This window comes from Oncorhynchus clarkii, chromosome 1 (assembly GCF_045791955.1).
Source record: "Oncorhynchus clarkii lewisi isolate Uvic-CL-2024 chromosome 1, UVic_Ocla_1.0, whole genome shotgun sequence".
Taxonomy (NCBI): Eukaryota; Metazoa; Chordata; class Actinopteri; order Salmoniformes; family Salmonidae; genus Oncorhynchus; species Oncorhynchus clarkii.
Window position 1 is genome coordinate 55457334 of NC_092147.1, and position 16015 is coordinate 55473348.

The following is a 16015-nucleotide window of genomic DNA, read 5'->3' on the forward strand; positions in this document are numbered from 1 at the left end:
TGAAATGTACCACCCACACAGACAGTGTGGTGAAGAAGGGGCAAAGGAGCCTCTTCATCCTCAGGAGGCTAAAGAAATTTGCTTGTCACCAAAAAACCCTCATAAACTTTTACAGATGCACAATTGAAAGCATCCTGTTGGGCTGTATCACCGCCTGGTACGGCAACTGCACCGCCCGCAACTGAAAGGCTCGAGGGTGGTGCAATCTGCCCAAAGCACCAGGGGCAAACTACCCGCCCTCCAGGACACCGGCAGCACCCGGTGTCAAGGGAAGGCCTAAAAGATAATCAAGGACATCAACCACCCGAGCCACTGCCTGTTCACCCCGCTATCATCCATAAGGCGAGGTCAGGACAGGTGCATCAAAGCTTGGACCGAGAGACAGAAAAACAGCTTCTATTTCAAGCCCATCAGACTGTTAAACAGACATCACTAGCACATTAGAGGCAGCTGCCTATAGGCATAAAAATCATAGAAATGTATATGCCTATAGGCACTGGCCACTTTAAGGAATGGAACACTAGTCACTTAATAATGTTTACATATCTTGCATTACTCATCTCATATGTACAGTGGGGCAAAAAGTATTTAGTCAGCCACCAATTGTGCAAGTTCTCCCACTTAAAAAGATGAGAGGCCAGTAATTTTCATCATAGCTACACTTCAACTATGACAGACGAAATGAGGGAAAAAAATCCAGAAAATCACATTGTAGGATTTTTAATTAATTAATTTGCAAATTATGGTGGAAAATAAGTATTTGGTCACCTACAAACAAGCAAGATTTCTGGCTCTCACAGACCTGTAACTTCTTCTTTAAGAGGCTCCTCTGTCCTCCACTCGTTACCTGTATTAATGGCACCTGTTTGAACTTGTTATCAGTATAAAAGACACCTGTCCACAACCTCAAACAGTCACACTCCAAACTCCACTATGGCCAAGACCAAAGAGCTGTCAAAGGACACCAGAAACAAAATAGTAGACCTGCACCAGGCTGGGAAGACTGAATCTGCAATAGGTAAGCAGCTTGGTTTGAAGAAATCAACTGTGGGAGCAATTATTAGGAAATGGAAGACATACAAGACCACTGAAAATCTCCCTTGATCTGGGGCTCCACGCAAGATCTCACCCCGTGGGGTCAAAATGATCACAAGAACGGTGAGCAAAAATCCCAGAACCACACGGGGGGACCTAGTGAATGACCTGCAGAGAGCTGGGACCAAAGTAACAAAGCCTACCATCAGTAACACACTACGCCACCAGGGACTCAAATCCTGCAGTGCCAGACGTGTCCCCCTGCTTAAGCCAGTACATGTCCAGGCCCGTCTGAAGTTTGCTAGAGAGCATTTGGATGATCCAGAAGAAAATTGGGAGAATGTCATATGGTCAGATGAAACCAAAATAAAACTTTTTGGTAAAAACTCAACTCGTCGTGTTTGGAGGACAAAGAATGCTGAGTTGCATCCAAAGAACACCATACCTACTGTGAAGCATGGGGGTGGAAACATCATGCTTTGGGGCTGTTTTTCTGCAAAGGGACCAGGACAACTGATAGTGTAAAGGAAAAAATGAATGGGGCCATGTATCGTGAGATTTTGAGTGAAAACCTCCTTCCATCAGCAAGGGCATTGAAAATGAAACGTGGCTGGGTCTTTCAGCATGACAATGATCCCAAACACACCGCCCGGGCAACGAAGGAGTGGCTTCGTAAGAAGCATTTCAAGGTCCTGGAGTGGCCTAGCCAGTCTCCAGATCTCAACCCCATAGAAAATCTTTGGAGGAAGTTGAAAGTCCGTGTTGCCCAGCAACAGCCCTAAAACATCACTGCTCTAGAGGAGACCTGCATGGAGGAATGGGCCAAAATACCAGCAACAGTGTGTGAAAACCATGTGAAGACTTACAGAAAACGTTTGACCTCTGTCATTGCCAACAAAGGGTATATAACAAAGTATTGAGATAAACATTTGTTATTGACCAAATACTTATTTTCCACCATAATTTGCAAATAAATTCATTAAAAATCCTACAGTGTGATTTTCTGGATTTTTTTTCTCATTTTGTCTGTCATATTTGAAGTGTACCTCTGATGAAAATTACAGGCCTCTCTCATATTTTTAAGTGGGAGAACTTGCACAATTGGTGGCTGACTAAATACTTTTTTGCCCCACTGTATATACTGTATTCTATACTATATCTTAGTCTGTTACGCTGTAGGAGCATATACCCACGTGGGTGATTAAGAGATGAACTGAGGTCCACACTCCGGTCTAGTTGGTGGTGGTGATATACCTTAAAGTTGGTTGCAACCGCCATATAAAGTCCAAAGAAGAACAAGATGCCTGAAGGAGGAGAGATTACCTAAAACAAACTCAGTTTACCCTTTTATCTGTAGATTAATTGTCAGAGTAGAGGACCTTTTGCATTTCAGGTTAAATAAAAACCCAATGTTGTTATTTTAAATTAGCTAGCAACAGCAAGCTAGCTAGTTAAATTGCCATAAATGTTAGTTTATCGACCTGTCCCCAAATTACTATAGTTGGTTCAGAGTTCATTTGATATTTCAACCTGCGTGTCCTGATCGTGACTGGTGTGGGGGGTGCACGTGCACAGGCTGTCTGATCAGCATGTTAGGCTACTATGGTGAGCGAGCATTGCACCTTTGCATTTTCAATTAAGTATGGATTATCCATTTATTTGTCTCTGCCTGCAAATCGTCATCCTAAAAGGTAGGCTATATCCTATTGGAAAATGCTAAATGTAGTGTTGCTGTCATCATTCTTGCTGCCTGCAGTTCAGTAGCCATACCTGCGAGATCAGGTGCACGTGTGGTCTCAAATAAAGTAGGCTATAGCCTATGTATACATGGGTTGAGACGCACAGGACAGTTATCTTTCACAGGAAAAGTACTTCCTAAATAGGCCTGTGATTAGGCTATAGTTTACTACATTGCCTGTAAATAGGCCTATATATTGATCACCCATATTTCTCCATCTCAAAATCTTCCCACTCCTAAAAGGTAGTCTATAAAATAGCTCAAGAGAAAGTGCAAGTCAATCCAACACTGCTCTCTTCAAACTACATCTAGCATATTGGCTGATATAGCCCATTAATAAAATATAAGGGCCATGTGAAATTCTCTGGTAATTTAACCTATTTCTTAAGTTATTTTTGCGCGTTTGATATTGCCTATAGAGTGCAAAATTGCTGGGACCATGGCTGGCAATTGAGCTACATCACATCCGCCTAAAATAACATTGTGAGACTGCAGCTGAGTTTGGGACCAGTTCTTGCAGTATTGGGTGGGAGCGAGTGTGGGATGAAGAAAGCCATCCTGTACAGACCTCTACTGTACACCATGACAGTGAAGCATGTAACGTTAGCTGTTTATTACTGTGTCAGTGTGAAAAGTAGGGAATTAGATCAGGGAACTGACAGATCAATAACGTTACATTGACATACTGACTAATACAACTCACATGGCACTGAAGAAACATCAGAATATCACTCTTCAATCATTTGGCCAATGATTTCCTTGTTTGATTCAGGTCTAGTTTGATTGAGGCGAAAATAACAGCTAATGTAAGCCAACTTTTTGCTAGCTCTCTATCTAACGGCACATCAACTGGTGAAAGCCTGCCAAGTTCATTTACTTCTGAAAAGTGACAAAACAAAGGCTACTAAACATGTCCAAACAAACAACCTAAATCCAGTCGGATAAACACTTCAAACAACCTAACCGACCGCTCGGAGGCGTCTGCATGGTCCTAAAGCACACCGTTGCCTAGCTTTGTATCACATTCCAATGATAAAACTGGGGTGGACAAAAATGCAATTTCAGAATGTGTGTAAAATATCTGTCCATATTCTTACGGTAGTTTGATTGATGCAGAAGGTGATGGCCAGGTTGCCGTGGTCGATGGTGTATCGGAGGGTGCCGTTGAGGCCCTCGTCTGGGTCGATGGCGGTTACTGTGGCAATGGTGGCCCCCAAGGTGTCGGGGCCCTCGCTCAGCACCGTCACATACTCCTCCTCTGGAAACTCTGGCGCGTTGTCGTTTTCATCCACTATATGCACGTAGATGGTGGTCGATGACTGGTGGGGAAACAAAAATTGGTGTAGAAAAAGCATGTTGAGGGCACATACATTACTGAGTGAAAAATAAACTCCAGCACACTAGTGATCTTGACACTCCACATGTTTGATAGATCTATATGGTCACAGGAAATATATAGATTTCCCTTTTACACATTTTCCATAACATATACTGTAAAACAATGTTTTGGTCTGGGTAGATCTTCAACGAGGGCTTTTAAAAAAAATGGTATACCGTTTTTCTCCATCAAATCAAATGTTATTTGTCACATACACATGTTTAGCAGATGTTATTGCGGGTGTAGAAAAATGCTTGTGTTTCTAGCTCCAACAAAGCTCTAACAATTCACAACAATACACACTACCTAAAAGTAAAAGAATGGAATTAAGGAATATATAAATATTAGGATGGGCAATGTCACAGTGGCATAGACTAAAATACAGTAGAGTAGAATACAGTATATACATATGAGATGTGTAAAGCAAAAATATGTAAACATTAATAAAGTGACTAGTGTTCCATTAGTGGCCAGTGATTTCAAGTCTATGTATATGGGGCAGCAGCTTCTAAGGTGCAGGGTTACTTACGTAACTGAGTGGAAGCCGCCTAGTGATGGTTATTTAACAGTCTGATGGCCTTGAGTAATACGCACCTGATAATACGATAGGTCCGAGTTATATATTTTTCTAATGAATGTAGGGCTTACATACACTGAGTTTACAAAACATTAGGGACACCTTCCTAATATTGCACCCCCTTTAGCCCTCAGAACAGCCTCAATTCGTCGGGGAATGGACTGTACAATGTGTCGAAAGCGTTCCACAGGGATGCTGGCCCATGTTGACTCCAATGCTTCCCACGGTTGGGGCAAGTTGGCTCAATGTCCTTTGGGTGTTGGACCAGTTTTGATTCACACGGAAAACTGTTGAGTGTGAAAATAGTTTGTCTTGCCCATTCATCTTCTGAATGGCACACATACACAATTTACATTTACATTTATTTTTGTCATTTAGCGGACGCTCTTATACATAGTGAGTTACAGTAGTGAGTGCCTACATTTTCATACTTTTTCTTGGTACTGTCTCAATTGTCTCGAGTGTCAGGATTTGGCCAGGGTTGTTCCGGTTTTTGGTCACTAGATGCCCCCATTGTGCTTTTTGACCTTTTGTTTTCCCTTGATCCCCATTATTATTTGCACCTGTGCCTCGTTTCCCCTGATTGTATTTAAACCCTTAGTTTTCCTCAGTTCTTTGCTCTGTGTTTGTATGTTAGCACCCAGCCCTAGTATTCTGTGAACTCTTGTTGATCCCGGTGGACTCTCTTGTGGAATTCTGTTTTTGTTCTTGTTTATTTATTTTTGAGTATCTTTTAAGGCTTTTTATGCTATTCCTACCACCTTGTGGATTTACCTTTTTGTCTTGGAGGATTACCTTTGTTCTTGTGGAATTCCTTTTGAGGTTGTGAAGTTACATGTTTTCCTGAAGGACTTTTTTACTTCATTAAATTCACCGTCTCAAGTACTGCTGTGTCTGCCTCATCTTCTGGGTTCTGCCGACTATTCGTGGCTCAGTAGGTTAAGTGACTGTTTCTCACTCCGGAGACCCGGGTTCGTTACCGGGTCCTGACATCGAGAATTTAAAATATTTTTTGAACATGTCTCCTCTCCTTCTAGTTTCAGTTTTGTTGTGAACAAAATGTAGGCCTATGTGTGTGGGGCTGTGGGCGTGCACATGACTGCAGGCACAGATAAAGACACATACATACATACACTTCACACAAACAGGAAATTAAGTAACAAAGAACAGAAGCCAAGGTCAAATACTGAAATTATACTTTGGATTAAATAATATTTACAGTGGGGCAAAAAAGTATTTAGTCAGCCACCAATTGTGCAAGTTCTCCCACTTAAAAAGATGAGAGAGGCCTGTAATTTTCATCATAGGTACACTTCAACTATGACAGACAAAATGAAAAAAAAATCCAGAAAATCACATTGTAGGATTTTTAATGAATTTATTTGCAAATTATGGTGGAAAATAAGTATTTGGTCACCTACAAACAAGCAAGATTTCTGGCTCTCACAGACCTGTAACTTCTTCTTTAAGAGGCTCCTCTGTCCTCCACTTGTTAACTGTATTAATGACACCTGTTTGAACTTGTTATCAGTATAAAAGACACCTGTCCACAACCTCAAACAGTCACACTCCAAACTCCACTATGGCCAAGACCAAAGAGCTGTCAAAGGACACCAGAAACAAAATTGTAGACCTGCACCAGGCTGGGAAGACTGAATCTGCAATAGGTAAGCAGCTTGGTTTGAAGAAATCAACTGTGGGAGCAATTATTAGGAAATGGAAGACATACAAGACAAGACCACTGATAATCTCCCTCGATCTGGGGCTCCACGCAAGATCTCACCCCGTGGGGTCAAAATTATCACAAGAACGGGGGGACCTAGTGAATGACCTGCAGAGAGCTGGGACCAATGTAACAAAGCCTACCATCAGTAACACACTACGCCGCCAGGGACTCAAATCCTGCAGTGCCAGACAGGGGACACCCCCTGCTTAAGCCAGTACATGTCCAGGCCCGTCTGAAGTTTGCTAGAGAGCATTTGGATGATCCAGAAGAAGATTGGGAGAATGTCATATGGTCTGATGAAACCAAAATAAAACTTTTTGGTAAAAACTCAACTCGTCGTGTTTGGAGGACAAAGAATGCTGAGTTGGATCCAAATAACACCATACCTACTGTGAAGCATGGGGGTGGAAACATCATGCTTTGGGGCTGTTTTTCTGCAAAGGGACCAGGACGACTGATCCGTGTAAAGGAAAGAATGAATGGGGCCATGTATCGTGAGATTTTGAGTGAAAACCTCCTTCCATCAGCAAAGGCATTGAAGATGAAACGTGGCTGGGTCTTTCAGCATGACAATGATCCCAAACACACCGCCCGGGCAACGAAGGAGTGGCTTCGTAAGAAGCATTTCAAGGTCCTGGAGTGGCCAGTCTCCAGATCTCAACCCCATAGAAAATCTTTGGAGGGAGTTGAAAGTCCGTGTTGCATGGAGGAATGGGCCAAAATACCAGCAACAGTGTGTGAAAACCTTGTGAAGACTTACAGAAAACGTTTGACCTCTGTCATTGCCAACAAAGGGTATATAACAAAGTATTGAGATAAACTTTTGTTATTGACCAAATACTTATTTTCCACCATAATTTGCAAATAAATTCATTAAAACTCCTACAATATGATTTTCTGGATTTTTTTTTCTCATTTTGTCTTTCATAGTTGAAGTGTACCTACAAAGAAAATTACAGGCCTCTCTCATCTTTTTAAGTGGGAGAACTTGCACAATTCGTGGCTGACTAAATACTTTTTTGCCCCACTGTATATCTATATATATATCAAATCAGTCAAACCATCTACTGTAATTACAATTAGGTGTCAAAATACACTTACGCAATTGTTTTTGGAATGGAGGAACATTCAACAGCTAAAAGAGTGTGGGTAGGGGGAGGAGCGAGACAGAGAGAGAAGGTTGGTGGAGGAGCGAGCGCGCATGTGCGGTTTTAGTTGGAGTGCATTATTTTGCCAACAGTATATCCTCCTGCAAGACATCAAGTCACAAAAATTTGGTAGGACTACTTGTAACTTACTTTTACTAGTGACATTGTAGCATACAGTGTCACGTGTCAAAGATTGTTATTCCAACGCAGTTAAAATAATTAACTTATCAGCAGAGCAAAAAAAATATGTTTGAAGGAAGATCAATATTAAAAAGTAGGCTACATAGGCGAAAGAAGACAATAATGAAGTGGGAATTATACAGCAGAGAAACTTTACGGATCCATTTGCTGCTGAGGTTTCTGCTCTATTTTCACCTGGCGACCGTGGTTGGAGGTAAGCAAAGCAATCCAATCTCTCCTGTGAGCTTGTTGCTCACACCCTGGGTGTGTGAGCTTGTTGCTACCCTGTGTCGTTGAAACTAAATAGCATACTCTCTTCCTTTAACTTTTACAAGATTTTGTAAATATTAAATGTTTTCAGGCAAAACTGACAGGGTTGCCAGGTCAAGCTAAAGTTTCTAACCCAATGACCAGTCAAACACTGCCAAAAGCCTTTTTTTCACAGCAAGAGAAGAATTGCCATATTTATACAATAAAATGTTTTTCCATAAAGTTATTGAGCCAATTAAGAAGGAATATCATAGTAACTTGCAAAGATATTTGAATCAAAATTCAGGTTCTCAAAATAATGAATCATATCAAATGCTATTTGATCACATACACATTTTTAGCACGTTATTGCGGGTGTAGCGAAATGCTTTAGTTCCCAGCTCCAACAGTGCTGTAGTGTCTAACAATTAAAAAATGATTGCAAGCTATGACATGACCTAATAAATGAATTTGAATATGTGTCAAGAGAAAAGATAATTTGCCTTTATTAAACATGCCAGATTATTTGTACAAGGGAGTATGGTATATGGCCAATATACCACGGCTAACGGCTGTTCTTATGCATGATGCAATGCGGAGTGCCTGGATACAGCCGTTAGCTGTGTTATATTGTCCATATACTGCAAACCCAGGGGATGCCTGAATGATATTAGAATCTGGTTACCAATGTAATTACAGCAGTAAAATGCAATGATTGTCATACCTGTGGTATATGGTCGGATATACCACATCTTTCAGCCAATCAGCATTCAGGGCTTGAACCAGGTTTATAATTGTTAATAAATCCCCTTTGTGCATGGTCATAACTATAGATAAATCTGAAAGGAGAGTTTGAGTGCTGAAAGTTGGACAGAAGATCTTGAAATCTCTGAACATAAAAAACTAATGTTAGTCTTTTTTTCTGCTGTTATTATGTGCCAAATGTTCAGACTACAAATGGCCCATTTGCAAGATTGACACATTTCAATAGGCATAGGCTACAGACTAAAATCTGGGATGATTGTAATTCAATTTTGCCATGATTTGCTTAGATAAAGGTAGGTAGCCTATAGACCCTGATAGGCCTACATCTCATGTTAAATAGTCTACATTAGCCTAGACAAGATGTAAATTAAGCGATTTTTTAAATATATTTTTATTTTATTTTATTTCACCTTTATTGAACCAGGTAGGCCAGTTGAGAACAAGTTCTCATTTCCAATTGAATAAACTAAACATGTCCATTAATAATTGCATAATAACACAAGGCTACAACAACAATAAACTAAAGTTATGGGCTATTTATTAAATTGGTTTGCCAGGTAGGCTACACAAGTGGCACAAATGGATTTGCAATGACTCCAGTGATTTCAACATATTTATTGTATCAAATGGTAACCTAGAATGGCATATACATTATAGGCTACTTGATAGCCAACAGAGGCAAATGTATCATTCTTCACATTTAGCCTAATGTCCGTTTCATTGAGGACTTTAACCCCATAAAAAGAACCACGGGAGGGAGTTCCATAACATGCATTTCAAATTTCCACTCGGGCAGCAAGCACTTCGCTTGATACCGTATTCTTAAGCAGTCGAAATTATACCACCTCCTCTAGTGCATTGTTTCCATTATTTATTGATGTGCATCAATTCTAGCGTATTAATATGTTTTATGTAAAATGGGTTAGAAATAGGTGTCTCCAAAATGACAATAACCTACCTACAACTGGTAAAAAGTTATCAGTGATTTCGTGCTGCTCTCGCCTCTCGCTTACATGACTCAATAGCTGTACTGCTCTATCAACACACACCTCATTCAGCAACAGCCTGCCTCACTGCCTGACAGTCAGCAGCAGGTCACAGTGAAATATATTTTTAAGAGAAATATCATGGCGGCCGCGGTGCAATTTAGAACTAGCCTCAAAACCTGCAACCCGCTACAAATACATTTTCACCCGCGACATCGTTTTCAAAGTACACACATTTTGCCGGAAAACCGTGAACATGGCAACACTCAACAAAATATGGTAGTTCCAATCTGAAATAGACATACTGTGGCAGAAATGTCATAGGCTATCCATTAGGCCTTGGTCTACTGCTGATGTGTTGTGGGACAAGTGAGATTGCCATTCACTTTCCAATCTCTAATCGAATGTAGGAATTGATCATGTAATTTACCAGTTATAGTTATTTACGTTTCTAGGCTACAATAGGCCTACTCTCAACATTCGCTACCTTTGTGCGTAAATGCGCGATATCCATCTCATGATCCGAGCGTTTGCCGCCATACAGTCATTTTCCATCTTCTGTGAGATATGAAGCATCTGCTGTTTAACTGTGGCGGCAGGTAGCCTTGTGATTAGAACGTTGGGCAAGTAACTGAAAAGTTGATCGATCGAATCCCCGAGCTGAAAAGGTACAGATCGGTCGTTCTGGCCCTGAACAAGGCAGTTAACCCACTGTGCCTAGGCCGTCATTGTAAATATGAGTTTGTTCTTAACTGCCTTGCCTAGTTAATAAAAAAATGTCCAGTTTTGACCAAAATAAAGTTTTCCTCCAGGTAGTGGCAATGACAAAATGCCATCACCCTAGGCTAATTTAGCCTAAATCAAGATATGCCTATGTCAAAATTGTTGTGGGATGGGATTTTGTTGACAGTGTCTTGTACGTGTGGTGTTGGAAACATTACACAAAGTTTTAGCCCACCAAACGCGTTTGTTTTGAGTTCCACACATGGCGTATATTATTATGTCGTAATAAGATACATGGGAACTTGGAAAAAACGAAGTCAAATCATGGCGTCAGTGATCTTCAGGTCGTAGAGTTGGAGCTCTAGAAAGAGTCCCCAGTTCCCGACTTGGAATTCCGTGTTGGATGACCATTCAAAAGATTTTTCCCAGTCTGATCCCCTTTTTATCAAATCAAATCAAATCAAATCAAATTTTATTTGTCACATACACATGGTTAGCAGATGTTAATGCGAGTGTAGCGAAATGCTTGTGCTTCTAGTTCCGACAATGCAGTAATAACAAGTAATCTAACTAACAATTCCAAAACTACTGTCTTGTACACAGTGTAAGGGGATAAAGAATATGTACATAAGGATATATGAATGAGTGATGGTACAGAGCAGCATAGGCAAGGTACAGTAGATGGTATCGGGTACAGTATGTACAAATGAGATGAGTATGTAAACAAAGTGGCATAGTATAGTATAAAGTGGCTAGTGATACATGTATTACATAAGGATACCGTCGATGATATAGAGTACAGTATATACGTATGCATATGAGATGAATAATGTAGGGTAAGTAACATTTATATAAGGTAGCATTGTTTAAAGTGGCTAGTGATATATTTACATCATTTCCCATCAATTCCCATTATTAAAGTGGCTGGAGTTGAGTCAGTGTCAGTGTGTTGGCAGCAGCCACTCAGTGTTAGTGGTGGCTGTTTAACAGTCTGATGGCCTTGAGATAGAAGCTGTTTTTCAGTCTCTCGGTCCCAGCTTTGATGCACCTGTACTGACCTCGCCTTCTGGATGATAGCGGGGTGAACAGGCAGTGGCTCGGGTGGTTGATGTCCTTGATGATCTTTATGGCCTTCCTGTGACATCGGGTGGTGTAGGTGTCCTGGAGGGCAGGTAGTTTGCCAGTCAGAGTTACCAGTTGTTTTGAAGTCACTGAAGTCAGATATTTCAGAGTTCCCAGTTGTTTTGAACGCGGCATTGCCCTGTTAATGAACGGACAAGTGTAGTGTTTGTAACGCAGTATGGAGGGGAGCCTGTCTCTTGTCAAACAATCAAATGTATTTTGGGAGATTTAAAAATATGGCCTTTTCATTCAAGACAGGATAACTAGATTATTTTAGGTGATAATAAAACATGTTTGTTTAGTTACTTTATAGCAAAACAAGCTAACTCGCAGAGCAGCTAGCTAGAAGCTAGGCTAGGTTGTTGATACCACTGTAGCTAGCAACCTTCACCTATTCATCCTCTTCAAAAACAATACACTTAAATGGGAGGCTACAGTCATAATATAATTGTATTAGCAGCCAATGTGTATTATTTAATATTACTATTAAAATAGTACTTATTGGAATGGGTAATTGTTACATGTTGCTAGCTATCCCATGAAGCCATTATCCAAAACCACATTTTCATCTTCTGTGGTTTGGTCACTTCCTGTTCTTCAATGGACTCAAGCTGGACTGAAGATGCCCCAAAGTTTGGAACAATTGAAAGCATTTTTTGAATTGAAAGTACTTGTACTGCGCTCTTAACCTGGAAGCCAGCCACACCAATGTATCGGAGGAAACGCCCAGCTGGTGATCGGGGTAAGTTGCAGGCACCTGGCCCGCCACAAGGAGTCACTAGAACGCAATGGGACAAGGGAATCCCGGCCGGTCAAACCCTTCCCTAACCCGGACGACGCTTCCTATAAGTTTGTGATATTTTAATAGTATGTTTAAAAAATAATACACATTGGCTGTTAAGACAATTCTACTTTATGACTGTTGCCTCCCGTTTAAAGTTTATTGTCATGGTTGGACCCAAATTTCTTTAGCCAATCATTTCGTTCTGAACAGAACCACTATACTTCCGACCAGCAAAATAATGTTCTGAACCGCTTCGAACCAAAAAAAAGGGGCCGGTTTAAATCATTATTTTCTGTTACTTTTAACCTGTGAATCAAGTTTTTTACATTTAGCTCATTAAATGACTTCACCAATCAGTGTAGAAAGAGCAGGAAAGCTAGTTGTTTACATGCGTCATGGACAGAAAAGTGTTGCCTATGGCACAAGATGCGACTGAAATTTTGCAGGTGGGACTGGGGAGAGAGGGTTGAGGAGGAGGTTTGAAGTGCTGGGTAACTTGTTATGACATGCATTATCTGAATAAGGTCCACAGAATTATACCTAGTCGGAGCGACTTCCATGGAGGAACTTTGAATGTCCTTTTAGCTAGCTAGCTAACAAGCTTGAGCTAGCTAACGTTAGCTAACAAGTTTGTGTGTGCAGAGCGGCACAATAAATAAAAACATGTCTTACCTTTTTGTTGTTAATAAATCCAACGTGACAGAGTGAGGGCTTTTTTGCAAAGTGTAGGTGCTTTGTTGCATTTTTTATGTGGGGGAAAAAATGCCTGGAACGTAAAATATTGTAATAATAAAATAAAACCAGTTCCCATGTTCTCTTCCGGGAACAGTATTGATCACTTTAGTTATGTTTCTGTTCCTTGAAAAATGACATTTTCCGGTTTTTGGTTCTGTTCCCTGAACTGGTTTCAACCGCTTGATTGTAATGACGTTTGTTTTTGATGATAATTATTAGGTGGAGGTCGCTAGCTACAGTATAGATAGATAGCAGTTCTGTAAGATAACTTTCTAGGAAGTCAAGCTATCGAAACAAGTTAAGGAAAAAGTAAGTAAGCTAAATGTTTCTCCTATCTTGAATGAAAAGGTCATATTTTGCATGAATATGATGTATGGCGTAATGAAATGTGTCAAGATGTAAACGGTGCATGAGACAACATCTGGCACTGCTTAAGAGTTTGTTTAACCCCCTGCACCACTCCCCAGTCCATCTGGACAAGGCATGAAAAGCAGCTGCTGCGCCCGTTAACTCACTTCAATTGGATAAGGGCTCCGATTTAGATCTCACAGGTTATCACTAGACGATTTGACCTGTGATTGCACAGATATTTGCTAATTTAGATCAACTCAAGTGATAAACCAACCAAAGGGATATTATAAACTGAGAGGATCGAGCCCTGAAGGCTGATTGGCTGAAAGCCGTGTAATATCAGACCGTATGACAAAACATTTATTTTTACTGCTCCAGTTATGCTGGTAACCAGTTTATAATTGCAATAAGGCACCTCGTGTGTTTGTGGTATATTGCCATTATAACACGGCTAAGGGCTATATCCATACACTCTGCAATTGCGTTGTGCATATATGAACAGCCCTTGGCCATGGTATATTGGCCATATACCACCCCCCCCCCGGGCCTTATTGCTTAATTATACACTATTTACTAAGACATAAAAGCCTTTGGTAAAGCCAACTGAGGCAAGCTCTCCAGTCTCCACTTTGCATATGTAGCCGCCCCAAAACTGCAAATGTTAAAGCTGTGTGACCCTGCAGATCACGCACACACACACACACACACACACACACACACACACACACACACACACACACACACACACACACACACACACACACACACACACACACACACACACACACACACACACACACACAGAGAGAAATAGGAAGCACAGAAGAAAATAAACATTCACACTTCTGCTTTGAGAGTCTGTTTTAACGGATGTTTAAAAGCCTACAGCATTGTGCCTACAGCATTGTCTTGAACTGACTGAGCCAAAGGCTGTAAACTAAGGACACAGAACCCAACCCACTCCCTTGACCACAACCCTCTACTGCAGTGGTTGTCAACTGGTGTGCTGCAGCATATTGGTGTGCCTTGAGGAACTCTCAAGTGTGCCACAAAACTTTTTCTAATCTTTTAGATGTTTTGGAACACTCACTTATAAACCTGAGATGTGTGTGGAATGCACATAGATTTTTGAGTTGGGCGCACCAGTACCGTTCAGATAATACACTGAACAAAAATATAAAAGCATCATGTAAAGTGTTGGTCCCATGTTTCATTAACTGAAATAAAAGATCACACAAATGTTCCAATATACACAAAGAGCTTATTTCTCTCACATTTTGTGCACAAATGTGTTTACATCACTGTTAGTTATCATTTATCCTATGCCAAGATAATACATCCACCTGGCAGGTGTGGCATATCAATAATTTGATGAAACAGCATGATCATTACACAGATGCACCTTGGCCTGGGGACAATAGAAGGCCACTCTAAAATGTGCCATTTTGTCACAAATTTTGAGGGAGCGTGGAATTGGCATGCTGACTGCAAGAATGTCCACCAGAGATGTTGCAGAGAATTTAATGTTCATTTCTCTTCCATAAGCCGCCTTAACCTCATTTTATAGAATTTGGCAGTACGTCCAACAGGCCTTACAACCGCAGACCACGTGTAGCCACGCCAGCCCAGGACTTCCACATCCAGCTTCTTCACCTGCGGGATCGTCTGAGGGGGGAGGTAGGGAAATATGGAGTGTTGAGGAGTATTTCTGGCCTATGTCCTCCCAGGCCAACCCATGGCTGCGCCCCTGCCTAGTCATGTGAAATCCATAGATCAGGGCCTAATGAATGTATTTCAATTGACTGTAACTCAGTAAAATCGTTGCATGTTGCTTTTATATTTTCCTTCAATCTACATGAATGGCACATGGTTACATCTGTATCGTTGTTTCAAAACTGGTGCGCTCAGACTGTTACATTTGTATAATTTGGGGGTGCACATCATGAGCAACGTCATCTGTATCGTCTCACTTCACCTGTGATAACTGTCAGCACGTTGTGCTTATACAAATATATACAGTGCCTTTGGACAGTATTCAGACCCCTTGACTTTTTCCACATTTTGTTACATTACAGACTTATTCTAAAACTGATTAAATAGTTTTTTTCTCATCAAATAACACACAAACCTCAATGACAAAGCAAAAACAGTTTTTAAGAATAAAAAAAAAAACTGATATCAAATGTACAAGTATTCAGTCCCTTTATTCAGTACTTTGTTGAAGTACCTTTGGTAGTGATGACAGCCTCGAGTCTTCTTTGGTATGACGCTACAAGCTTGTATTAAAATGGCGCTGGAAGAAATGGCAACAGTTTTCACGGGTGCCTAACCAATTGTACTATTATGTAGGGTTTTTTTGCGTTATTTGTAACTTATTTTGTACATAATATTTCTGCCACCGTATTTTACGGAAAAAAATAGCTTCTGGATATCAGGACAACAATAACTCACCTCAGATTAGACAAAGATTTTTTCTTCAACAAGCAGGACGCACAGGATGTACTTCGAACACCCGACA

General features: G+C 40.7%; 2 protein-coding genes across 4 annotated transcripts in view; one reads left to right on the forward strand and one right to left on the reverse strand.

Moving 5' to 3' along the window:
• Positions 1-16015, reverse strand: part of LOC139409029 (cadherin-related 23) — a 611517-nt gene that overhangs the window by 125132 nt on the left and 470370 nt on the right. Inside the window, exon 36 of the mRNA XM_071153685.1 lies at positions 3871-4092. Within this exon, the coding sequence (XP_071009786.1) occupies positions 3871-4092 (222 nt within the window). The remainder of the gene's footprint in view (positions 1-3870; positions 4093-16015) is intronic.
• Positions 7602-16015, forward strand: part of LOC139409048 (V-set immunoregulatory receptor) — a 28721-nt gene continuing 20307 nt past the window's right edge. The window contains exons 1-2 of one of the 3 annotated variants that reach the window (XM_071153724.1): positions 7707-7996; positions 15065-15174. Coding sequence is in view for 1 of the 3 variants with exons in the window: in XM_071153711.1 (XP_071009812.1) it covers positions 7849-7996 (148 nt within the window). In the remaining 2 variants the exon portion in view is untranslated. Of the gene's footprint in view, positions 7997-15064; positions 15175-16015 lie in introns of all 3 variants that reach the window. The other 2 variants (XM_071153711.1, XR_011634357.1) reach the window with 2 other exon arrangements.